A 26,618-nucleotide genomic window follows, 5' to 3' on the forward strand; every position below is an offset into this window, starting at 1 on the left:
TGTCTGTGTGTTTGAGTTGCTCAACTAAATAGGGCTGTTGAAAGGAGCATTTTTTTCCAGTGGGTAGGGAATCAGATGGAAATCTTATGCTTTATTTTTTTGTTTCTTTTTCTGTCCTTTTATCTTTTTGTCATGTGGCTACTAATGGCTGGTGTCTCATGTTACCATCAGTTTCTCATGTTCCTTCATAGCATGGACTAGTCTTTACTATGCCTTTGTAGAGTCAAAGTGCCATAGGGGCTGTGAAACACACTACTTCTGCTGGTGTGAAATATATAATAATGTTTACATTAATGGGAAGTCAAGTTTGGAGGTTAATGACAGGCCTTATGAAGGGCAAAGAAGGCAAGAAAAGAAAGTGAAGTTTTATTCAGAACTCCAGCCAAGGCTATGTTTTCCATTCTAAATGATAGTGTGGTGTCTTGTGAAGCGTTTGTAAAGCTTGGAAAATGCCTTTCTCACAGATACTGAGACCTATATGATTCTCAGGATCACTGTAAATCGTGATATTTCCTGAGGAAAGAAAATAGACATTGTAGTTCTTCAGCCAGAGGAAAAGGAGAGAGAAGTAACAAAGATGCCTAATAGACTGGAGACCATAAATTGATGATGAGGTCAAATCAAAGGTAAACAGGAGGAGAGTGATAGAAAAATTATGACTTGGAATGATGCTTAAGAAATAAAAATGAAGAATGAGAAAACATGCATGAGTTAGTATAAACTCAGTTCAGACAAAGCAAATCAAAAATAAGATAAAAGGGATGAATGAAATCAGATGAACTTTTGGTGTGAAATAAAGGAAAACAGAAATAGAGTAGGTTATAGTAGCAAGAAAGGGGAGATGAAGTTAAGCAATAACAAAAGGAAAGAAGGACCAGTCAGTAAAAATCAGCACCATCCTTCATGAGATGCAGTAATAGAAAGTCTTCAAGCAACACAGAGAAGTGCCCAACAAAGCTTAGCGCAGCCATTGAAATGGAGAGAGCAAGAGAAGGCAAGGATGCTTCAGAAGACGGCACGCATGCTGAAATGAAAGGGGAGAGTGAGGCTTTACTGAACAAGAGGAGGTATAGGAGGGTGGAGGCCAAGAGAAGTGCTTCCATTAAATCCTACTACAGTTGGAACAGAAGGGCAGAAATAAAATAAAGATTGTCAGTATTCTAGATAAAGAACTAGAAAACACAACAAATGGTAAAACTGTATAAATAAGACAAGTATGAAAAGTGCTTTGTTTCTGTAGCCACCTTGCTTTGGACAGTAGCAAGCTAGTAGATTTTTAAATGTTGAGGGTTTTGTTTTGTTTTACCAGGAGAGTATAACTAGTCATTTACAAGTAGAAAAAAATATCAATTGTGTTTTGGGGGCTCTTTCTGCAGTGAACAGTAGTGCTGATGATGCCATGATTGATCTATTGGCTGGTTTGGAGAATGATGGCTATCAGATGGGACATCACAAAACACTCTCTCACCATCGTTCTCTTGGAAGCTGTCGAAATTCTCAGAACAGTGATGATGAAGAAAATGAGCCACAGCGCGAGAAAGAGGAAATGGAACTTAGCTTGGTAATGTCGCAAAGGTGGGACAGTAGCATTGAAGAGCCTGGGCCAAAAAGGAGGTATATATGTGATTTTCTTTTCATAATGTGTTCTTTTCTGGTTCCTTTCTTCCTCCTTTCTTCCTCCTCTCCTTCCCCCCCCCCCCCCCCCCCCCCCCCCATTTTCAAGTGTGCTAATGTGAACTGTAGAGGTGTCTCTGTTGAAAGCACTGAAAAAAATTATGCAGATCTTGGGACCGAGTGCAGTTGTGCAGCTGATGCTGTGACTCACCAGTTTCATATTGCAGATATAGGTGAAATGTTTAGGTTTGACTAGACGTAAGCTTCTAGCTTGCTGTTTGGGGAAAAATTGAGTAGTGTGGGTTTTTTTCTACAAGTCCAGATACGAAAATTTTAGTTGTAACCTCTTTTTAAAGTCACACCATGAATATAGGACAAATGCAAGGTGTGTTTCGTGCATGTGCCTTAACTTTCATTAAAGTGAATGTTTAAGAAACATTCTTGCAAAGACTGACCTGACCCAGAATGGGTGTTCTTCTCAGAACAGGCATTTGTTTCCATGCTCAAAGCTTAAATTGAAACATGAATGTTGCTCACTTTGTTGGACTGCTAAAGGTCAGCAGCTTGAATATTTTTAAGGCCAAGATTCTTGGAACACCTTCTCAGGTTGTAATGACATTTTGTAGTCTGCACTGATGACTGTTGAAAGAAGCTATATCCAGTTTCTCTTCACTCATGCTTTAGGCAGACCTTCTGGTATTTATAATTCTATCTGAGAGATGAGAAACTTAACAGATGTAACATTTTGCTATTTTTTTAATAGAAAATCACAATTATACTATGATTCAGAGAGCAAGAGAGGCATAGAAATATTGAATCTTTTATTTTGTGAAGGCATGCAGAAAAGTTGTAACAGAATCCAAAGTTAGATCATTAGTCTCCTAGTTCTAGAGATACTTCATCTCTAAAATAACTTTTCCTATTTGACCTTTATTTTCTTTTTTTTTTTTTCCTCAGTACTCTGGAAAGTTGAAATTTCCAGAATCTAAAACACTTAACATTAGTCTTCAGTTTAGTGGCAGTTTAGTGGCTAGTAAAACTAGCCTATATCTTGTAGAATTTATTAGCTTGGGCATGGCTCTCTATTGGCATGACTGTACAATTTCTGTAGTCAAGTAGATCCTGAAGCAATTAACTGTTTTTATACGATAAAGAATCCAACTTAAAAACTCATCAGACATGATGAGTTGGCTCATGAGTAACTTGCTCGTGTATGCCTACATCTTCATCTCAGACAGAAAGCACTAGGGAGAATGTACATAGCAAGTGCTTCCACAGAGTCAGATGATATCTAGAGGGAGTTACAAGCTTTGCTTCAGTGTGATCTCTTCAGAATTTGGACCGAGTTCAGAAGATAGCATGGGTATCTCAGCCCCCTGTATGATTCTGGTCATGCATGAAGAACCAGTTTGAGTCTGACGATGGATCCAACCCGATTCTGCTCATGGTTCATTCTATTTGTGCTGCTTCTTAATGCATGCATACATACTATGACTTTTTGTTATTGGAAATCCACAAATCTTCCATTATATCAAATAATACATTGAGATAATGGGTTGCCACAACACCCTAGTGACTAAATTAAACAGCTTGGATTTGACTTGTGATGGGAGATAAAAGCCCAGCGAGACACGAAGAGCCATATGGTGGTGTCATGCTGTGTTAGACAAATTTTCCTGGAGTCTAAATGCTAGGCTTGAATGCAGAGAGATCCAAGTTGTTCTTTGCAGAAGTCATCTCAAGCCTGACTTGATTTACTAATATTGACAAAGATTTGCTTTGTGCACAGGATCATAACGTAATCCCAGCTGGAAGAAACATCTAAATGTTACCTAGTCCAGTGCTGTGGTCAAAGCAGCTTTGACCAGATCAGCTGCCTAGGACCTTTTCTTGTTGAATTTTGAATATCTCCAAGGATAGAGGTTGCATAGCCTCTATGGACAACATGTTCCAGTGTTCAAACACCCTCATGGTGAAGAATTTTCTCCTTATACATGATGTACCCTGAGGCAGCCCTGTGTCCACTTCCCCTTATCATACCACCATGGCCCTCTGAATCTGTTTTTTTCTTTACATCTACCCACTGAGTCTCTGATGAGTGCAACAAGATCTTAGTTTTTTCTCAAGGCTGAACAAATCCTATTCCCTTAGCCCTTCCTTATAAATCATGTGCTCCAGCCTCCATTCACCTTGGTGGCCCTCCGTTGGATTTGCACCAGTTTTGTCAGTGTCAGCCTAGTAGTGGGGAGCCCAAAACTGAGCCCAATACTCCAGATGCAGCCTCACAGCTACTGATACTGGCTCCAGTCTTGCAGTCTTGCACCTTTGCTACAAAGGCACACTGCACACTCAGACCCCAGGGCTTTTACATCCTTTTCCACAAAACCATTTCGTAGCTAGGTCGCTCCCTGCCCGTAGCAGTGTATGGAGTTATTTCATCTAATTTGTGTGACACTGGATTTGTCTTTGGTGGAGTGTTTGAGGTTTCTGTCAGTTTATTCCACAACCTGTTGAGACCCCTTGGGATAACAGCCCTACTCTCCAGAGTATTGGTTGCTCCCCTCAGTTTGATATTCACTTGCATGTATAGCTGAATGTCTTTGCACTGTACTTTTCCATGTTTTGTGTTTTGAGAACATAGAAGAGGGAAAACTAAATTGACTTAGTTCATGGCCACTGGGAATCCATCTATCCTTGTTACTGAGATCTCTCCTCCAACCCATGCTGCTTCCAGACTTTGAGCTTATTGCTCCTGAACTAATAAACATGGCTTCATCCAAGATGGTTCATTGCTGAGCCCATTCAGATGTCTGTGGTGTTATGATGCATATAATTCATGATCTAGTTGTACTCCACAGATAAGAGTTCTTCAGAAATAGACAAATTAGCAATGAGAAAGCACACTAACCTAGATGACTTCAAAAGCTTGCTATTTACACCTTCTAAGGTACTACACAATAATATTTTTATATATGTCAAGCTGCTCATCTGTTGAAAAAATTCTTTACTAGGATAGATTTATTTTTATCTTAAAAAAAAAAAAAACAAAAACAGACGAACAAAAAGTTCTTAAAGATTTATCTGGACTCACTTCTTGTAACCACAGGATAACTTGCCACTTCAAAGAATTAAGTCTATCTCATGATTTATTTTAAAGGAGAAGAAATCAAATTAATCAGTGCTTCTAGAGTGGTAATTTACTTATGGGTTTGTTTTGGGAGGTTTTCTGTTTTATTTTTTTCCCATTATATAGTAATTCCACCTTAAAAACCTGGAAAAAATCATCAGAAGTTTGTATTTGTAGATTTATTCTTTTTTCTCCAGCAGATTTATGACTGTATAAACAGCAGCTTGGAGCAGTTAATGTAGAGTGGTTGAAGTATTAGCAACAGTAACTTCAGAATATGCAAGGAGGGGTGGAAACAAACATTTCTTTGGTGATTGTGCTTTAATTAAGCCTGCCATGAGAGAGAGATTCCTTAAAAAAAAAAAAAAAAGCCATTTCCTAAGAGCTAAACTGAAAAGCATGTTGGACAGTTGCTTTAGTCCTCAAGTTTCAAGCAATAAAATTAAATTTCAGTGAAATTGAAGCAAAATCAAGCATTGAAATCCCCTAACTTCTTAACCTAGTGATTTCTGCTGTTCTTCTCTGTAGATTTTAGAATTTTTACTACTTTCGTTGCCTGTTAAAATAATAATATTTTGAGTTTCTTAGTGAGAAATATAATAGTTTTTTTGTTTGTTTCACTTTGCTTGCCAAAATTTCACAACCATATAACATCGCATCATTTTGATTTTGAGGTTCCCTGTGGCTTTAGGTATTTTCTACTTGAAGTATTCTGCATTAATTAATTCCTTCATTTTCTTTAGGTCAGCTGGCAAAAATATGCATCGAAGTTCAACAGAAGAGGATTCATCTTCAGAGGAAGAAATGGAGTGGAGTGGTAGCAATATGCTCCTAACTAATCTCTCTATACCTCAGTTAGATGGGACTGCAGATGAAAATGGTGGTAAGTAAATAGAAAAATGGCTTTGGAATTGAATCACTAACTGGGTCATAGTTTGCTTTCAGATCAATTTGCTAATTCTTGAAAGTCCTAAGCGTCTTCGATTCTTGTCTCAGCTGGAAGGAAATGTATTGCAGTCTATTGCAGAAGAAGGCCCTTAACATCTTCCTTATCAGTCAACAGTATTGTAATCCCATCATCTACAGTGAATTAACAGAATCTGCATTTCGTATTGTATAAATGGTTCAAAAAGGGTATTGTTTAATAAGTTTTAGGGAGAAGTTCTTTGTTGCAAGGGGTATTTTTCTGTTACTACTTGTTCTACAAATATGGTGCTGAAATTAATGATTCCGTAGGACCATTTATCCTGCTGGGGTTTTATCGTATGTAGTAAATTTATTATTGTGTAAATTTAGATGGTTAACTTTGCTTTGCAAGTATTTTGCCACCCATACTAAAATACAGTGAGCCTTTGTTTGAGCCTGTGTTACATTCAGCAGATTGCATGTTCACATCCTGGGATTGCATGAGTTAAAACTATGCAGTAGAAGGCTGCTGCAGAAGAAACTGCCTTTCAAAAGTCTATTAAAATATTTAAAAAAAAAAATAATACGTAGAGATAGGTCTTGCCATCTCTTTCTAACAGGCTGTCTTTGTTTGAAATAACCTTGGTTACTACAATGCACACTTTGAAATTAGGCAAATACATAACTAATATTATTTGTTTCATTAGCCAAGCTACCTACTTTCATATTTATAAAATTCTGAGTGAAACAATGTCAAATGTACATATCCTGGGGTGGGGGTAGAATACGTCTGTATCCAGAGTTATCCTAGTATTAAGTTCATTTTTGTTCTTGGTATAATCAACAGTAATTGATTTTCTTTGTTTCAGAGACGTTGTATTACTCATATTTCATTGTCTTTAAAATCTGAAATTAGTGGTTAACAACGCTTTTGGTAGAAACTTTCCTTAATCCATAGTAAAAACTGTTTAGTGTAAAAATCTTGTTGGCGCACATGCGTGTACCTAATATCCTATTGCTGCATTTCGTCTTAGGGGAAGGGATATAATCTGTTATATATTATATATAATATATATATATATTATATATAGAAGAAGTTATGTATTTGTTAGAAGTTATAACAGAAGTTATGTATTTGTGTCTCTTGAAGCTGTTTGACAAAAAAAATAAACATCATGTATCAGTACACAAAATATACCTTAATATACCTATAAGCAATTCTGTATTGAAGAAGGTGAGCTATATGATCTTAGTATGTAGGCAACCACAACCATTCTTTCATGTTCACTGTTTAAAGCATAGTTGGCTTTTTTCCTTTGCTTTTATGGGTATAATAGTAGGATTAATACATTACTTGATGTACTTACTCATATGATTGGTTTTGCAAAATGCACAATTGTGATTTCCTTATCTGCTATACTTTGTAACTTACTGTAAAAAGGGATGTTTCTGGCTAATGAAATTGTATCTTAAATCATTGCTTAAATTGTAGAATAGTCTAAGTATTTTGAATATTCACATGCAGGAAAAGAATGTCCACTTAAAATAAGTTTATTACTGCTCATTTAATCAGTTATAAAGTAACTTCTACTATATATAAACTTTGTAAAACAGGAGATACTCAGAACAGATCTCAGTCCAGTTCATCGGAATTTTAAAAATGTTTATCCACACATGAATCTCAGTGTCCATAACATCTGATTGATTGATAGTATTTTTGCAGTTTTCATGTGTGTCTGAATAGTCAGATATCTTGCAAATGTTCATTTGGCGTTTCACTGAACTCCCATTTTCTTGGTCTTCAATTAGTCATCCTTGTTCTTTGTGTGGATACTTCCTCCTACTCCCAAGAATCACAGGCTGCATCTCCCAGCTGTGCTTCACAGCTCAGTGACTCTGTGTATGCGTTAGGAAGTGTTATTAGAAACAGATTGAAACTTCCTTTTATTTTCTCACCCAGCTACAAATAAATTGCAAAGATGAAGGCACTATGAATCTAAGATAATCCACAAATTAGTTTAGACTAAAAAAAAAAAAAAAAGGCAAACACTCAAAGAGTCTCACATCTAGTATGACAGTTTGCAGCTCATGCTTCCAAATCATACAGCATGTTTCATTAACTCCTGTTCCCCTTCAGCATTTCAGCTAGAGTTGTGGGCACATCAACAAACTGCCATGTGCCAGGAGCTCTGTGGTATCTGCCTCTGCAGTGGAATAAGCTCTTTGTAGTTACTTTGTGTTGACTATCGTTATGAACAAGCATACGTACTGCAAAGCAGATGTTAATTTGTTACTTACCGTCTGCCTGCACACACTTACCCTGCAGTAAATGTGGTGAAAGTAACAATGAAAGAGAGGAGAAATAGTCCTAGTTCATGTCACGAGTCTGCACAGACAGTTATCACAGCACATGCTGGTTGTAGACCTGTATGGGAAAGTTAATGTGTGAATATGAATTTATAATCTAACTAAATAGTGCAAGCTCTTCACATAAACGCCTGAATGGATCAACCACAGGATAGCTGATCCAAAGCCCTTGCTGTGTTATAAGCTCATGCTTCAGCTTTCTTTGAAATGACTTTTCTATATGGAGAAAATCATCTAAGGACATTCCCTTGTTTTTTAGAGCCAGTAAGTATGCGTACTTTTCAGGGACAAAGCAGGATACGAGCTTTTCTAAAAGTAAATCTCTTTGTATTTGGTTTTTGGAAAATGATTTTAGAAACCTTCTTTCAGAAAGCCAGCATGAAATCTTTGCCAAATATATATGTCCACCATTTATGAGTAATTAGATAGAATGTCTGAGACAGAAATGTACTAATGATGTGATTTTGATTAAGCAACTCATGTATTTGGGATCTGTAGTTGTCATGATCATAAATGGAATATGAGTTAGAAGAGGTTTTGATGGGTTTGTTTGTTTTTGTAGGGGAGGGCTTTCATGAAAATATCATTAAAAGGGTTAATACCTTAGGTGTTCTTTTTTTTTTACAGGAAAACTAGAGTAAAATTGCTTGTCTTCCATTTCAGACAATCCTTTGAATAATGAAAGTTCTCGAACTCACTCCTCCGTCATTGCAACAAGCAAAATGTCTGTAAAGACCTCAATCTTTCACAAAGATGCTGCTACACTAGAGCCCCCGTCTTCTGCTAAAATTACTTTTCAGTGTAAACACACAAGTGCCCTTTCTAACCACGTTTTGAATAATGAAGATTTAGTAGAAGATCTCTCGCAACCAAACACGGAAACAAGACCTGAACTTTCAGTCCATTCTCTTACAAAAGAAAGCACTTACACAGCAAAGTACCCAACATCATTCAGCAATAGTACCCATGCGGAAAACTCGCATAAAGAGAGTAACAAGAAAGATACCCTCCCAGTTCCTTCATGTGAAAATAATATTTTTGAGTATGAAGATGATATTTCATCAGTGAGCAGACAAATACCCAGCAGGAAGTATACTAGCATCAGAAAAGCTGAAAAGGATGTCTCTTTTATGCATGTGGGCCGCCACATTGGTGACAGCATGTTGAATAAAAACTCTTTTAACTTTTCTGATTTGAGCCACTCTGGCCACTCCAAAGGTAAAATATCCTCTGAAGTAAATGAAAAATCCAGCAGTGCAAGTATAAATAGTTTTTTTCCAGCAACAGTTACAGAAAATTGTGAATTGGTGTCTTGTTCAGGAGGCAGTCGAACTGTGGTACATGCACTTGAAAATAACACTGATGAAGGTGGCCTTAATAAGCTTAAAATTAGGTATGAAGAATTTCAGGAGCATAAGGCAGAAAAGCCAAGCCTCAGTCAACAAGCAGCACATTATATGTTCTTTCCTAGTGTTGTTCTTTCTAATTGTCTCAGCCGACCACAAAAGTTAGCTCCTGTAACATATAAATTACAGCAAGGCAACAAACAGTCCAGGTTGAAGCTGAATAAAAAGAAACATAGTTTTATCAATCATCAGGAGCCTGCAACTGTAAATGATGTTGTATCAGTGAAGGAAAGCTGCTATACACAAGGTAATGCTTGTAGTAATATTCCTGATAAGGATAGTGCTTTACCTAGTGACTTAGTCCAAGTTCCTCTTGAGGCTTTTGAAAACAAAATGCCTACAAGTACTGCTAATTGTAATGACTGCCAGATTGGAGATGGATCTCTTGAAACTGAGCAGTCATTTGGATTATGTGGGAATAAATACACACTTCGAACTAAACGGAAGGTAAATTATGAGACTGAAGACAGTGAATCAAGCTTTGTCGCACACAACTCAAAAATTAATCTACCTCAACCAATAGAAAGTGTTGAAAGTTTGGATGGGTCTCAGAAGTCTCGAAAACGTAGAAGACTTTCTAAAAAATTGCCACCTGTTATTATTAAATATATTATCATCAATAGATTTAGAGGGAGAAAAAATATGCTTGTTAAACTAGGGAAAGTAGATTCTAGTGAGGAAAGAGTAGTACTTACAGAGGAAAAGATGAATTTATATAGAAAGCTTGCACCTTTAAAAGACTTTTGGCCAAAAGTTCCTGACTCTCCTGCAACCAAATATCCTATTTATCCACTAACACCAAAGAAAAGTCACAAAAGGAAAGCAAAACATAAGTCCACCAAGAAAAAAGCTGGAAAACCGCAAAAAACAGGTAGTAAAAATATTAAAAGAACTTTATCTTTCAGGAAAAGGACTCATACAATTCTTTCTCCTCCTTCACCGTCATATAATGCTGAAGCTGAAGACTGTGACTATAACTATAGTGATGTTATGTCTAAATTAGGTTTTCTTTCTGAGAGAAGCACAAGCCCAGTAAACACATCCCCACCTCGCTGCTGGTCTCCCACTGATCCAAAAGCAGAAGAAATCTTGACCAACATGGATAGAGAAGCTTTACATACTAGAGTCCCTAATATGTACAACAGCAAGGCTGTTAATTCTAGCGTAGGAAAAAATAGTAGAGCAAAAACTCAGGTTAAGAAATGTAAAAAGAAATTTGCTAGTCCCGCTGTATCAACCAAGAAAAAGAAAAAGATGATTCAGGCTGATAAAACAGCAGATGATGGAAAGAAGAAACCTAGAACAAAGCAACGACAGAAAACAACAGAAAAAGTGTCCTCAAGAAAGCGCATGGTATTTAAAGATGAAAAAGGAAATACTCACTCTACCACAGAAGTGAAGTTTGTGCTGAAACGTCAAGATCTGCCTGAGATTTCTTACAGCGCACAGCCACTTCATAATCCGAAAGATGGTCCTATTCCTGGCTATCCAGCAGGATATCTACCATCGGCACAGCTCCCTTCAGGAGCTGATGCACAAGGTAATTCGTCAGGCTGTTTTCACTCATTGATGGAAATTGATAAGCCTATAGATGCACAGTGTTTACCTGCTCCTCGAGAAGATCCTCATTCATCTCTCATGTCTACTCCTCCAGCATCTGGAAGGGAAGTACCAAAAATGAGCTCTCAAAGGCCTAGGACTCAAAATGCTGTATTTAGAATGAAGGAACCTGCTCTCATTAAAAACATATTTGACCCGTCTAATCACTCAACTCAGGTAACACAGAATGCGCGCATCTCTAAAGATAAGACTTCTGTAAAAGCAGAAGAGATAAAAAATTTGCAAAATAGGTATTTACCGTCAGCCGGAAAATTAAATGAAGCTCGTGACTCTTTGGACACAACAAAGATGGATCAGTTGCATGCCACTAACTATTTGCATTGTAAAGACAATAATCAACAGCAGATTTTTTGTTTACCAGAGGCTTCCAAGCATTCTGATCCTTGTTCTTCTATTCTTAAGTCATCTGAGGAAAGCCCTGGGCCTCTTCAGTTGCCTAAGAACTGTTTTGTAACCTCTTTGAAGAGTCCAGTGAAACAGTTAAATTGGGATCAAAACCAGAGAGGATTTATTTTCGACATGTCACATTTTAAACCTGAAACGGTAAAACAGAAACCTCTTTCAGAAACAACCATGCAGCCAAAACCCATCTCTCAGTATAAAAACAGGACTATAGTGGCCCCGTCAGTGTTCAGTGAAGGACAGTCTGGCCTAGCTGTTCTGAAGGAGTTGCTCCAGAAGAGGCAGCAGAAAGCTCAGAATGCAAATGTTACACAAGAACCATTACCGGTTAAAACACAGCTGAGCAGAAGTACGCCGTGCCCCGTGGAACAGAATAAAGCAGTCAAAAGGTCACGGACAGTCACATCGCCTAGAAAAGCACGTGCTCCCAGGAATACAAAACCTAAAGAAAAATCAGCAAAGCTTTCCAAAATGGAGTCCTTAAGCCAGCAGGTCTCTAGTCGCATCGATCATTCTGTGTCTGATGACAGCCCCATTTTTTTTTCAGACCCTGGTTTTGAAAGCTGTTACTCGCTAGAAGATAGCTTGTCTCCAGACCATAATTACAACTTTGATATTAATACTATAGGGCAAACTGGATTTTGTAGCTTTTACTCTGCAAGCCAGTTTGTCCCAGCAGATCAAAATTTACCCCAGAAATTTTTGAGTGATGCAGTTCAAGATCTTGGTTCTGGACAAACAACAGAAAATGACTTTCTGTATCATAATGACCAAAAATCTGATGAAGAAAAACAGCATTCGTCAAGCACAAGTAAGTGGATAAGATCTGGTTCTCTGAGCCCTGAGCTTTTTGAGAAAACATCACTGGATAATAACGAGAACCACTGCCATAGCCAATGGAGGAAAAATGTTCATCCTTCAGCTTCTAGATCTAACTCTGTCGATACCTCTTGTACGCAAGAGACAGAGGTTTGTTTAAATGAAAAGTTCAAATTGAATAGAAGTACGGTAAATAAGGAGAGATTTCTTAACCTTCCTCAGCCAACCAGCTCAGACTGGATTCAGAGCCACATGAGAAAAGAAACCACTTTTGAACCCTGTCAACCACTTGATTCTGTTAATACCTCCTTTGCATCCATATTGTCTTCTCCTGATGGTGAACTTATAGATGCAGCCTCTGAGGATTTAGAATTATATGTTTCGAGAAACAACGAGGCATTAACTCCAACTCCAGATAGTTCACCAAGGTCTACCAGTTCTCCCTCACAATCAAAGAATGGAAGTTTTACACCTCGTACTGCTCACATTCTTAAGCCGCTCATGTCCCCACCCAGCCGTGAAGAAATCATGGCAACTTTGCTGGATCATGATCTCTCAGAAACAATTTATCAGGAACCATTTTGCAGTAATCCTTCCGATGCTCCAGAAAAGCCAAGGTACTGTGTTAAAGGCGTTTCTGTCTACATATGCTTGTGATTACATTAAATTTAATTTATTCCTGTAAACAAATTTATGCTGTTACGTGGCACAGATGCATGAAAGATTCCATCTGATATATCTATATTTGAAGCTGAAAATTATTGTACTTCTCCTGCAAATACCCATTTTCATTCACGACACTTTCTTTTTTTATCGTTTGATATTATTGCAGTTAGTGGAAGTCTGCCTACTTGATTTGTAAAAGAGAGATACTGCCCACAGGAATTGCATTGTGAAAAAACTAGTTAGCAGGACTCTGCTTGCCTATTATCTTGAGGACTGCCTGCAATTCAGTTTAGAGCAAAGCAATAATTCAAACTATTTTCTTTTCAGGGAGATTGGAGGACGGCTTCTCACAGTAGAAACTAGACTTCCAAATGACCTGCTTGAGTTTGAGGGAGACTTCTCATTAGAAGGTCTACGACTCTGGAAGACTGCGTTTTCAGCAATGACAGAAGGTCCTAGACCAGGGTCACCTCCTCGTTACAGTCACTCTACTGTTAATAAAAGAGAAAGTAATAGCCATAAAACTAGTGAAGACAAAAAAATAGTTATAATGCCATGCAAGTGTGCTCCAAGCCAGCAACAAGTTCAGATATGGCTTCATGCCAAAGAAGAGTATGAACATTTCAAGAAATTGCCTAAGAATCATCCTGCTGAGCTGGAAAAGGCAGCTGAGAATTTCAGCTCCACAGTATTGTCTGGAGAGAAACCTAAAGAAGTAGTAAAAGCAACTAAAGATTTAAATTTGTCAAGCCTGGAAGATGAAAGACCTGTTGTGCCTACAAAGGATTCTCCTGCTTCTGTGGCAGATCCTACAAAAATACAAACCAAGGAAATGTGTGATAAGTCTGTAAGTACTACAGGAAATTCTATAAATATTAAAAGTGACATAGACTCCAATAAAACTCCATCTGAAAGCAAGATGCTTACTCCTTCAACACTAGAACGGGATAAGGAGGAGGAGGAAGAAGATTATTATGTCAATTATAGTTCACCAGATTCTCCAGTGCTTCCACCTTGGCAACAAGTAGCATCTCCAGATCCCAAGCAGTCCAATGCAGAAGATGCAGAGTGGAAAAGTCAGGATGTTATTTTGTCTTCTGTGGAAGAAAATGATGTAGCACTTGTTGGAAGTGCACAAAATTCTCCGTCCACCCAAGAGGATATCAAGATGACTTTTGACATGTCTCCATTTCCACTTAGTGAAGATCCTGGAAATTCTGAATCCGTTTGCTTACATAGTACACCCATCATGCAAAGAAAAAATAGTGATGGAATACCTGAAGTTTTGGGGTTTACTCCTTTATCAACAGGTAAACTCATTAACTGATCTTAATGATACTCAAAATGTTTTCCTGAATATGATAAGATACATTTCTTTTGACATGTTGAGAAAATGCCTAGATTTTCACAAAAATTTATTTAAATTAGTTTGGGAAAGGAAAAGGCCTGCGCATCGTTGTTAAAGTAACTACTTAATTATGACAAAAGTCTAGTAGCAGAAGACACTTTTGCTTCTTGATGTTGTTTAGTGTCTGAACTCCAAAATGGTGGTTAAAAAATCTATTTAAAAGTATGGCTTAACTTGGAGGATTTGAAAATCTTGTTTGTTACATTGCTTTTAATAAGTTATATTACAAACATCATTTAAATGTAGAGTGTAAATAACATTCTGATGCTAGAGATAAGGTGTGGTAAATTATTGGCTGTGTACTGTGCATTCCTAAATGTCTGTAAATACTAAATCGTAATAGTTGTGCTTTGGATTGGAGAGAGAATAATGTTATATTTGTTTATATGTTATATATATGTTTATAATGTTAACCAAATGCCTCTGGTTGTGTTTCCAGCATGTTGTTTAATGTCTAGACAATATTATTGAGGCTAAACAGTTTTTCGCTTCTCTTTGTTTGCAGAACCAAAAACCCAGAAACTGTGTCATAAGAGAGGAAATAATACTGATGGTCTTCGAAGAGTACTTCTAACCTCACAAATGAAGGTAAATAAAGATTTTATGCACAGATGTATTTTTTATTATGCTACACTTACATTGCCATTCTCTTTCTAACGAAAGTAATCTTTCTCATAAGTTAAACAGATACCTTTAATACATATTTTTTGGAACTTTTTAGAATTCTTTAGGATAATTTGTGTTGTTTTTTTCTTTTGTTATTAAGATCTTGAAAAGATATTTAAGATGGGAGGGTGCGATTGCTGTACAGTCAGTATACACTCAGGAAGAAGAAATAAGTTTTATTTGCAGAAAAAAACAAGTTGAATTTTAAGGGTATGTTCTATATTTTAGGGTAGTGAAACACTAATGAAACAATAAGAGACACCATCTAAGAATGTTGTGTCGCTGTTTTGTTTACAACATACTTTTTAAGTTCTGTTGTGATTTCCCTTTAATACATACACACATACACATATATATATATTTATATCTCTGTGTGTTTATATTAGTTTTCAGACAATGTTTTAAGCATTTTCTGAAAACATAAAAGACAGTGAATGGCACTGGTATGCTGACAGAGTAGAAAGGGAATGGATCATGTGAAATGATAAGACTGGCATGTTTTCCTTAAAGAGTATTTCTGTTCCCCTTACCGGAAACAGAACACTTGGTTAAATGCATCATGGATCTGACCTGACAGTCTTTTCTTTTGTTCTTAATATACTGGTATTCACCCAGTTCGAGTGGGTAAGTGTACCCTTAATTCAGTGCCATTATAAAGTAGTGACCAAAACAGGGTAATTTTAATATGAATTTTTGGTCAAGAGCAAATAGAGACTTGATGGTTCTGCTGTCCTCAGGTTTCTAAGAAAACTGACATGAATTTATTTAAAAAACAAAACAAACAAACAAAAACAGGTATTTTAAACTGCCTTTGGCTTTACTATGATGTTTCGTTAACATTATTCCTAAAAAGGAGAAAGATACAACTTTTGTTTCCAGGCTGCAAAATGATAGGAATAGTGAAAGCTTTCTTTTAGTAATTGTAGTGTAGCATTTTAATTTTAATTGATAAACTTGTATTTAATTTTGACACCATTGTGTATTTATTTAGCAACCTGCATTTTTTTCAATATGTGTGTGTGTGTATGTTGCTTTTTTTGTTGTTCAATAGAATCAGTTTGCTGCCCTTGGTGCTCCAAAGATAGAGTCTTCTGAGATCGAAGGACCATCTTTAAATAACACTTATGGTTTTAAAGTCAGTGTGCAAAACCTGCAAGAAGCAAAATCTCTACATGAGGTAATTTACATTATGTATTATTTTATAAAATGATAGTTCATCAGACTAGTTTTATAATGGCAGTATTTACAAATCCTTTCCTCCTGACTTATAAGTAGTCAGTTTGTGATGTCTGCAGCTTTAAGTAATTGCTGTACTAGTTTCAACTTGATCTCTACATGCTTTTATTTAATAGTGTTGGACTAAATTTCAGAATACTTTGTTGAGTAGATGGTAAACCTTCCTTTAAACAAACACTAAGGGGAAGATCAGGAGGAGGAAATAGTAGGGTTTTCTATAAAGATGTTACTGGAAAAAATAGTTGGTCGTAACTTCCACAGATCATTTCCTTAACAAGTCTTCTGACCTCATTCAGTCAGTAGTCCCTCCTTGTATCTCTCTCTACGTGGTAACTTCTGGATCTGTTGGCCATTGCTGCTGCATTTAACAGAGTGCTGGATACCTCAAAAAGTGTTTTGATATGTTTCATGTAAGTCAGAGCTTGGTCTGAGGAGAAAGATCAAAATTAATGCTGGAGAAAGGGATGTAATGTGAATGCTGTGCTGCTGCGTTTGGCTGCTGACTGGCCAGCTGACTCACAGACAGTCCCTGTGCCCATGACTTGGAGTTAGCTGTCAACCAACTTACAGATGAGGTCGGGAGACAGTGTTATGTGCCTAGTAGATAACGTAGGAGAAGCCACAAGAAACTAATGATATCGCAGGAAATAGAGATGTAGCTTGGTAGAGCAATTCTATTTCAGTGATGGCTCTAGTGATCTAGGACACAAACCCAAAGCAAATCAGACTGTCCCCGAAGCAGCTTGCTTACTCAGATGTATTTGTAATTTTTCTCTTGTAATCCTCCCAACTCACTCATTAATTTTACCAACTATATCATGCAAGACAATGCAGAAACAAAATAGTGTTGAAACGGCATTAAATACTGTATAAATTAAAAAGTGTACGATAAACAGGAATTAGCATTTTCTTAATGCAAACTATTTTGCAAAAAGGTATAGCAACATGATGTGGAAGTTCATTTATGCAAGTTAAGGGAAAAAGAGGTATTCTCCACATCTTCCTTTAAGTGAGTTAGTCTTCATGCCTGTTTGCAAGTTTGGGGTGAGGGAGGGAAAGGAAAATAAAGAATGACAGTGATATGTTGTTCCTGAGTCATTTGGTAACTGAATTTGCCTGATATACTAAGCTGTTTGAAAATACTATGAGAATTTAATTGTTATTGAGCATTTCTGCTTATTTGTATTTGCTTTGGATACAAGAAGGCAATACTCAGAAACAAATACTGAATTTTAATAATTGAGTATAAAAATGCATTAAATGGTAAATTTATTTGTAATATGGTGCTTTTTGCAAAAAGGTGAGGTCCAGAGATGCATGTTTGATCACTTCTATTAATTTTCAAGTGTGACCTCTCAGTTACAATATAGAATGACCGTATGAAAGCCTGTCATTAGTTAATTTGCATTAATAATCTCTTTTTTTTTCTTTTTTTTTTTTTTTTTTGAAGAAAGCTCCAAAGCATACTAATTTATTGTATTTATTTGTTGGTAGGTCCAACACCTTACCCTCATCAGCATGGAGTTACATGCTCGAACCAGACGAGATTTGGAACCAGACCCGGAGTTTGATCCGATCTGTGCTTTATTCTATTGCATCTCATCAGACACAGCACTGCCAAATACTGATAAAAAAGAAATCACTGGTGCTATTGTGATTGATAGAGACAGGACACTCTCAAGCCAAGGTTCCTATTTCTTTTTTTCTTAACATACTTTACAAAAATACTTGTTTCATAATAATCAAACAGTAGCAAGCAAAATATAATCGAGTATCTATATTACTATTTAGCTCATTTAATTTTGTCTTGTTGACTGTTGGATGAATGGCCATATTAAACATAGAGTTTTCCTGCTTATATCTTCTAAAGAACTATTGCATGGGCTGTAAACCACAAATAATATACACATGTGCAAAATATCTATGCTTGCATACTTGTGGACAAGCTCCTGCAGTGTTCTGAAAATATAAAGAGGAAAACCTGCCTTTAGTTTCCTACTCAAATTGCTGGATAGCTACAAATAGAAAATGTTAAAAGCAAGACAGTATGTTTTATATTTTACTTAAGGGTTATTTTTGTGGTTTTATCTGATCCTTTTAGGATCTAAACAGGGGCCCTTATTCTATTGTACCTTTTTGGCTTTGTTTAGACCAGTGATACTCAACCTGTGGCTCTAGAGCCGGATGTGGCTCTTCATGGCCCTACAGGCGGCTCTCGCAATGTAGGCATCTGATCGGCGCTCCACTCTATCAGGCAGCGCGGGGAGCACTGAGCAAATGGACCAGCAGTGTGGGAGTCGCTGAAGTTCCCCCTCCCATAGGGGGAAAGAAAAGGAGCTGCTGGGATCCCCCCACAGGTAAGAGTAGAGATCACCTCCCACCCAGCAGCCGTGGGGCAGAATGGGGAAAAACTTGCCCTTTTGCCCCTTCCACCCCTCCACCTCACTTCTTCCTAGCAGCCAGAAGGGGTTGAAGACAGAATGCTGCTGGGAGAGAGGATGCTGATGTGTCATGTCGTGATGTATCAATATGTGATGATGATGAGGCAGCATCATCACACATTGAAGTGTCATGATAGAAAACAAAAATCACACTGTTGATACTTGATTTTTATGGTGCTCTACAACTCCATTTAATAAAGAAGTGGCTCTCCAGCTGTTAAAGGTTGAGTACCACTGGTTTAGGCTAGTAAAAAAAATTGTCCTCTTTCCTTTAGGGTTTCTTTGGCATTGTAATAAGTATTAAACCACAAAATACTGTCTAAAATTAAAAAGTCTGGACAAAAACCTACCAAAAATAAATTTAGCATTAAGGCAACAGCTCCTTCTTTTACCAGTTTATTTTTCAAAGTACCGTGGATATTTTATCATGTTGCACTAAGTCCTTACTACTCTCAGTGAAGTTTATTCTGATATTATATGCTTGTTACTATCTTTAGGAAAATTATCTCCATTAACTTACTGAGTGAGATTTGTCACAGTATAGAATTCTGTGGCTCCCTAGGTGCGTGCCAGTCTGATAAATTATCAAGAAAAAGCTTTCTGTAAAGAGGTCCAATAATACTCTGAAAAAAAGGTTCTGATTTGTTTTTATTAGTGAAATGAAATGATGTTTAAATGTTCATGTGACATTTCTTGCTTTCATTGATGTGGGCTGTCAGTATTTCCTTGGTTAGAACTTTTTGAATTCCCTGTGGAGTGACTTGACATTAAGATACACCTTTTTTTCCCTTTTTGTATTATTATTGCTTTGCAAGTTACAGTACCCATTTTAACATTTATTTCTGAAAGCATGTGGGTTTTTTTAATTATCAGGATCTTAAGAATGTGTCAAAGCTGAATGCCTTTTAAAAACTGCAGATTGTTACCTTAATCAGAGATATTACAATCTGTTGTACAGAGAAAATGAAGAGACAGAGTATGTGTTGTATATTATTCTTCACTTAATTTTTTTTTGTATTCAGAAAGGCAAATGCTCAGTTCCTACATGAACATGAATTTAGCTGTTACACACACATTACCAGTGTAGACACTCTTAATTTGCACTGTGAGACTGTGAGCACACTTGCTGATGGTTTTCCATTTCTACTGGTGACTTCACAGTGTTTTTAAGAAGTGTACCGAAAAACAGAACTATACTGTTATGTAGCATTTCCATTCCTCAAAGGATTTTACAAAGAACTACTCTAAGCTAGCAATTAAAGTACATATTTTGCATGAAAACATTGTGTGAGCTATCATATAGTCCTTTAATATTTCTTATTCAAAAATAATTCTCTAATATCTGGACTCTTGTGCATTTAAAATGGTGACACATCTTTTGAATTAAATTCATTTATATGTGAGAATTTGTGTGAGATTACCGCTGTAGTGTAATTTTACCAAGTGAAATGAACAAACTTTTCCACCCAAGATGAACAGAATAAGTTTCTGGAATTAATTGTGTTAATAATTAATGTTAAAGATTAAAATAGATGTATTCCTTGTTTTACTTTATTTTTTTTAACGTTTTATTCTATAGCAATATTGTTGACTGAAGTCATGGAATTCCTTCTAAAATGTAATGATTTGTTTTACTTATTTTCTAGGGAGCAGAGACCAAGCACCCTTGCTCACAAGATCTGGAGTTACAGGACTAGAAGTCAGTTACGCTACTGATGAAAGAACTCTTTTCCAGGAAGTAGTGAATATTGTAAAAAGGTAGCATATCTGTACGTTCTGCTTTTATTTTTCAGGCTTGGTACAGCAGATTTAGTTCCTTCAACCCCTACCAGTCTCTCAAATACTGATTTTTGTTGTTGTTGTTTCCCTCAAAGGCTTATTTCTAGAGTGGACAAGCATGGTGGTCTTTCGAATAAAAATACTTTTCTGCTTTTCCTTTTCTCTGACAGCAAGCACATTCAGATCCTCTTAAGCAGCTGAGTTACAGTCTTGAAACTAATCAGCCATATCGGTAATCTTCTTTAACATACAACCTTTCCAGTTAATCCCAGAATTCATCACACATCTCTCTCTCAAACTCTCAGAATAGTAGATATTAACAGTGCTGAGAGCTATAGAAAACCCCTTAGACAGGAAGATTTTTTCTAGGGACTCTGAGGCAAGGCATAAAAAACTTCTGTGTTACTGAAACTGCTGTGGACAAATTACAGTAACCAGTAGTTGAAAATTAGTTTCCTTCATTAGTTTTGTCTTCTCTGAATGGAAATCCCCTGCTCCAACAGACTTGGAAAACTGCTGGTTTTCCCCATCTTCACCAATGCTGGGAGGCCTGTTTTGCAGCCCTTGGCTTTGTGAGCAGGTAGGAACCACAGACTCCACAATACCACAGTAGGCCTTCAGGCCCTACTGACAGAAGTGCAAATCCATAAAATTGCAAGGAAAAAATGAACAGATTTAAACTAAGAGTCACCCTGCTGGAATACAGGCTCAAGAAAAAAAAATTGTACTAGGCAGAGTACATTTGCAATTCTTTCTCTCTCCAACCAGAAAACCTCTGATGAGAAAGACAATGACCAACCCCGTGAAGCCAGAATACAAAAAGAGTTGCTGAATGCAACCAGCACAGGGTGGGTCCTGACAGAGCAGCAGATCCTTGTTCAGAGAAGACAAAATTCAGGTAAGGAAATAATTTTATTTTTCTCTTTCTTGGAAATCTAGTGCTCCATCAAACTTAGGAAAAATACTGAGAATGAGAAGCTGCCAGTAAATTAAAAATCCTCCACCAGTTGTGGGAAACATTAAAGAGAGAGTGTAGGAAAGAGAATTCAGCAGTTAGGATATATATTTCTTGCTGAAGAACAGAAGTCTACAGCTGTACATACTGAATGCATTACTGGATGAAAAAAGCATTCAATTTTTGTAGTACTCCAAGATGGAATATACTAGGTTACTGACTGACAAATCTCTTAAGAGATGCTCTCTTTCCACACTGTGCTAGTATGCCTTTTTGACTCAACAAATTTATCTTCAAAGGTTGAGTCAGGTAACTTGTATTCGCAGAATACAAAAGATTTGATCTATTTATGGAGAAGGAGGAGACTGCTATCTTATATAATTCTTCTTAGTCTACTTCCCTTCTCCATCTATGCAGTATGACCTAAGGAGTCAAACTTCTACTGAATTTTCTATGAAAATGCTTTTAAAACTTGGACCACATCTACGAACTGAAGCTCTTTTTCCCTCTTATTTTCTCTAGCATGGGCCAAAAAGAATATGAAATTTTGCTGGAGTAAATAGTTTGTAAGCACAAAATAAGGGTTTAGACTCAGAGTAGCTTTAACTGATGGAAGAACTACTGTAAAACTGCCTGATTAAAAAGTAGTGGACTGCAAAAGTTTTCCTCAAGAGGAAATGAACAAGCCAACAGCTTTAATGGAAACTTTCAGCTTCAGGAATTATTTCTAAAATAACCTTCTGTTGTGCTTTTTAAGCTCTTTTTTCCAGCACAGACTAGATACTCTGGTTATTCTGGTAGGTTCACTTAATAGGAGGTCTGATAGGTCAGAGAAAGGAAACAGTCAGGCCACGTTCAAGAAGCATTACCACTTGGGGCTCATGGAGCAGTGCATCAGGCTAGAGTGAATGACAGAACTTCTATTCAGTCTTGATTGTCAATACCAGCTTGTTGGTACACTGAACAGAGTACATCATCTGTGGAAGGAATTGTCTTATGCTGTCCAATTGAAGAATTCTTGTTCCCATTTCTAGTCATTCACTTATCAGTTGGCCTAATTCTTGCTCTTATTTCATATATGTTGTGGAACGTACTCATCTGTTTCAAGTTCCAATCTTTCATTTCTCTGTTTAGGCCTTTGTTCGGGTCATTGAATATTAGAAGTGGTTGATTCTGTCACTTTTTGTCAATAGATGTAAATTCTGGTAGAGTACATTATAGAATTCCTCACCATTGTTTCAGCATACGGATGAGGAGAGGTGATTCTGCGAAAGGTTTGCTTTATGCAACTTAGCAAATACTACTTTATCACTTAGCTCAGCAGCCTCTTCTTCCATCAGAAATCCACAAGTGTTAAACAACAAAGAGTATCTATACAAATAATCTTTACAGTGTGCTGGTTGATATTGAGGGACAGAGATGCTAAAATAAACTAGGGTTATAGATCTCTACTACAGGGTTGGGAGATCCCCAGTTATAGGGAGGTTGGAATTAGATGATCTTTAAGGTCCTTTCCAACCTAAGCCATTTTATGGTTCTGTGATCAGTGAGGTTTTAATGCTTGAAGATGTTTTATTCTTGGGCTGTACCACTGGTCCTTTGTCAATGAATAGCGTTTCCCAAAGCTAATTTTTATAGTGGAGTTAAAGTTGCTGTTTTGTATGTTCATCAAAGACAAATATTGCTTCAGAAAGTTCAGTGGAATTGGTTAGCTGAAGTTGGATTGAGTTATACTTCCACTGTGAAATTGTTTACTAGATCTGAACGCGCACAGCAAGATAAGCATTTTTCCAACAAGACAAAGTAAATGCCTTGATAAAGCAAACAGCAGGTTAATTGTTCTCCTGTGAAATGAATAGAGGTCGTCTCTGATTAATTTGGGGCAGTTGGCAAATGAAAATGACATCCTGAGGCCTGCAGAGCAGAAGAAAACTTAATTGTTCCTTGTCTGGAATCACGATCTGTGATTTCATCTATGATGAAAACTACCATATTTGTCCAAATATTGAGGGCAATAAGTACCTTTATTTCTATATTATTACTGAGTGTGATTCAGCTGTGGAATGGGAGTACTTACAAGTGTGGGTATCAAAACTATTTAAGAACAGCTGAAAGAAAGCACATCATTGCAAAGGAAATTTGAGAATTCTCTAATTCTCAGAGATACTGAAATACTGTGTTGCTTGAGGGTTGAGAGACAGGGAACAGTTGGAAATGAAGAGCAAGGGAGGTGAGTTTCGAGGAGGCAGGGAAGAGTAAACAAGTACTTGGAACAAAGAAAAGCACAATTAAAGTGATTCTTGGTACCCTGACAGCTGTCTAGGAGTTTAAGAGGAAGCTTCACGTAGATATGTCCAGTTTTCCCATCTTTGGTAAGCTGTCCTCTGTAAACAGGAAAGTAGGACCAGAGCTCAAAGCTGGCATAAAGCAACTGAAAAACAACCTGCTTTCCATCTTGTGCAGCCAGTGAGGGTGATCTAGTAGCCCAGAGACCAAGTACAGGAGTTGTAGGCCCTTCGGATTTGCCATAGGGGAATTTCTTTTCTATTTTTTTTTCCTTGATATGGAGCCTGTATCTTTATTGTTGTATTAAAGCATTCTGTGATGCTACCTGAACAGCCTTCCTGAATAGACCCTGTCTTTATCAGAAGGTGTCAGCTTCAGAGAGTTGGAGAAAAACTGGAAGAATGCCTGCAAAACAGAACTACCTCTCTGAATCTAAGGGCACAAAGATGGGTAAACACATTCACATAGCTCCATAAACCCGTCTGTACAAAACATAGAAGAGCTGGCTGTTGGAGGAGAAGGAAGGGAATGCTACAGGAATGTTTGTCTTGGAGAGGTTAAAAAAAATGGCAGGAAAACTAGAGATATCCAAGCCTGATGGAGCAGTGGATTCCCATGAAAGAGAAATTAAATGTCTGGGCCTCTCTTTCAGTTTAAGGCAAATTATGCCTTTCTTCTGTAAGTGCAAATACCACCAGGTAGCAGAAAAGGGCTGGTCCTGCAATTATGAGAGGAGCAAGATTTGGGGAATCTATGTGGGAATGCACAGTCCCCATCTTTGTGACACACAGAGGATTTGTAAACAGAATGGGCTTAAATAAAAAGGTAGTAGATTCACTATTACTTGTCACTCACTAGCCACCAACTGCGCTCTGTCCCCATGGAAGTAGTTTCTGGTAAAAGTATAAAAAACAGAATAAAGCTATAAGATTTTCTTTAAAATTTGGGGGGATGCACCATTTGTAATTTATTTAGTTGTTAATACTTAATGTTTAAATGTTTTGTCTAATGTTTTTCTTGTAAGATACAATGCTAATCAAAATTTTGTATTAAATACAATGCATTATGTTTGTTCTTCTGTAAATGCTCTAGCGACATTTCCTGTACAAAATAGAGATGTGTTTGTGAATCTAACCTTCTTTTCCCAGTCTAGTACCATCTTCTGGGGAGTACTCCTGTAAACATCTCTGCTTAATGTCCTTTATCAACTTCATGGATTTTTGTTGTCCAAAGCAAACTGGAAAAATGTTCTCAGAGATTTCAGTTATATGTTTGAGTCACCAAGTATTCTGCTTTTGTCTGTGTTGTAGGTCTGGCCTAATTTTTTTCCCCCTTTTTCTCTCAATTTTAGCTGGAAGAAAAATAACAGTCAGGAAAAGCAGACTCATAATAGAAAGGAAGGCATAATTGGGAGCTTTAGTATTCATTCATGAAATTATCACGCGAGAAAGTGGAAGAGATGGCATAACAGCACATACAACTTAGCTAGAAAGGAAAATAATTTTATTTCTTCTCTCTGCAGCATGTATGAGTTGAATGCTAATGCTGTCATGTGTAAATCCTGCCAGTATGAATGCTGCTTTTCATCTTTGCAGAGAGACTGGCAACAGCATGCAAAGCAGTATCAGGGCCCATCCTTTTAACAAAAGAGCACTGTGTTGGCAGGCACACCTCATATTCCTGTCATGTTAGTTCTAGCCAAGGGCTTTCAAGTATCAGTGCTGCAACTTAGTAGTTTCTTGCAGGTGTAAAAGCTGGTCTCATTACAATTTCTTTTAATAAGACAGCTTAATCTGGTGATGAAGACCAACTGGATAGTATACTGTAAAAACTGGGAGAAGGGAGAATGAGGAATATGAGTTTGTCCTCTCCTTTGCTCACAGCCTCTCTTCTTTATGTTACAACATGAAATGGGGAAAGAGACAGATAAACTTCTGTTGAGCTCTCCCCATGTTGGCTAAACCTTGGGTTTACCTATTCTTTTCTCCATTTAAAATAATAACTTCTAGCTCCAGTCACCTCTTCTCTAATAGCAAAAAGAACAGCACAGGAGCTCTCAACAAAAGACACACTGGCCCATTGGTACAGCTGATACATGGAATTGGGCTGCAGGAGAGGGCAATTTTACTACATAAATTGAAACAGAGTTGATCAGCAAGAAAATGATCAGGAAACAGCAGCACCTCATGTCAGGTGCAAGAAATCTAACAGGTCTGTTAAACCTGTTTCATAAAGTAGACCTGACTACTCTCATGCAGGAGTTCGAGGGGTCAGTGTTGTTCAGTAGAACAGAGTTTTACTTGGAACTTAATTTTATTTAGGTATTTTTTGCCTTCAAAGATAATTCAGAGATACACTTAACCAAAGATTGTTATTTTGATTGTAAAGTTAAACAGCTAAGATCGGAAGTATCGAAGTATCCACAAATTTCTTAATACTTATAGTCCTTTGTGCATATGCATTCTCAATGCATATAGATGTACGCAAAAAATACGTGGATGTGCAACTATTACTGGAGGATCTGAGCAACTCAGTTGATGGTAGTGTGTTTAGCATTTTTTTAATGCTTCCAGAAGGATGCCACTTGGATACAAGCTTTAAATATGATTAAATGAGGCTAAGGGACTATGTTTACAGGGAATTTACGCTACTGTCTGAATTTACCATTTGCTAGCTACTCTGCCTTGATTTTCCATGTAGATAACTTTATATGAGAGTCATCTGACTGAAAGCTAGAAATCTGTACTTAATTGTCCATATCCAAATAGCTAGTACCCTCGTCACAATGTGTGTTAAATGGAAAGAACCGGATCTCATTCTGCAAGAGGTGGCTAAAATATAAGGGATAGTTTACCCAAAGGTAAACTTTTTCTTCATTGACAATAATGAGATTAGCTTATAAGACTTCAGATGCCTAAAT

At 37.1% G+C, this 26,618-nt stretch overlaps 1 protein-coding gene across 3 annotated transcripts in view; it reads left to right on the forward strand.

Annotated features, from left to right (window-relative positions):
• The window catches only part of REV3L (REV3 like, DNA directed polymerase zeta catalytic subunit), a 122,018-nt gene that overhangs the window by 69,554 nt on the left and 25,846 nt on the right, over positions 1-26,618 (forward strand). For 2 of the 3 annotated variants that reach the window (XM_066994418.1, XM_066994419.1), the window contains 8 exons: positions 1,377-1,614; positions 5,485-5,624; positions 8,678-12,878; positions 13,255-14,237; positions 14,841-14,923; positions 16,053-16,178; positions 17,732-17,924; positions 20,325-20,436. In XM_066994418.1, the coding sequence (XP_066850519.1) occupies positions 1,377-1,614; positions 5,485-5,624; positions 8,678-12,878; positions 13,255-14,237; positions 14,841-14,923; positions 16,053-16,178; positions 17,732-17,924; positions 20,325-20,436 (6,076 nt within the window). Of the gene's footprint in view, positions 1-1,376; positions 1,615-5,484; positions 5,625-8,641; positions 12,879-13,254; positions 14,238-14,840; positions 14,924-16,052; positions 16,179-17,731; positions 17,925-20,324; positions 20,437-26,618 lie in introns of those variants that run through there. The other variant, XM_066994420.1, reaches the window with a different exon arrangement.

The sequence above is a fragment of the Anser cygnoides genome, chromosome 3 (assembly GCF_040182565.1).
Source record: "Anser cygnoides isolate HZ-2024a breed goose chromosome 3, Taihu_goose_T2T_genome, whole genome shotgun sequence".
NCBI lineage: Eukaryota > Metazoa > Chordata > Aves > Anseriformes > Anatidae > Anser > Anser cygnoides.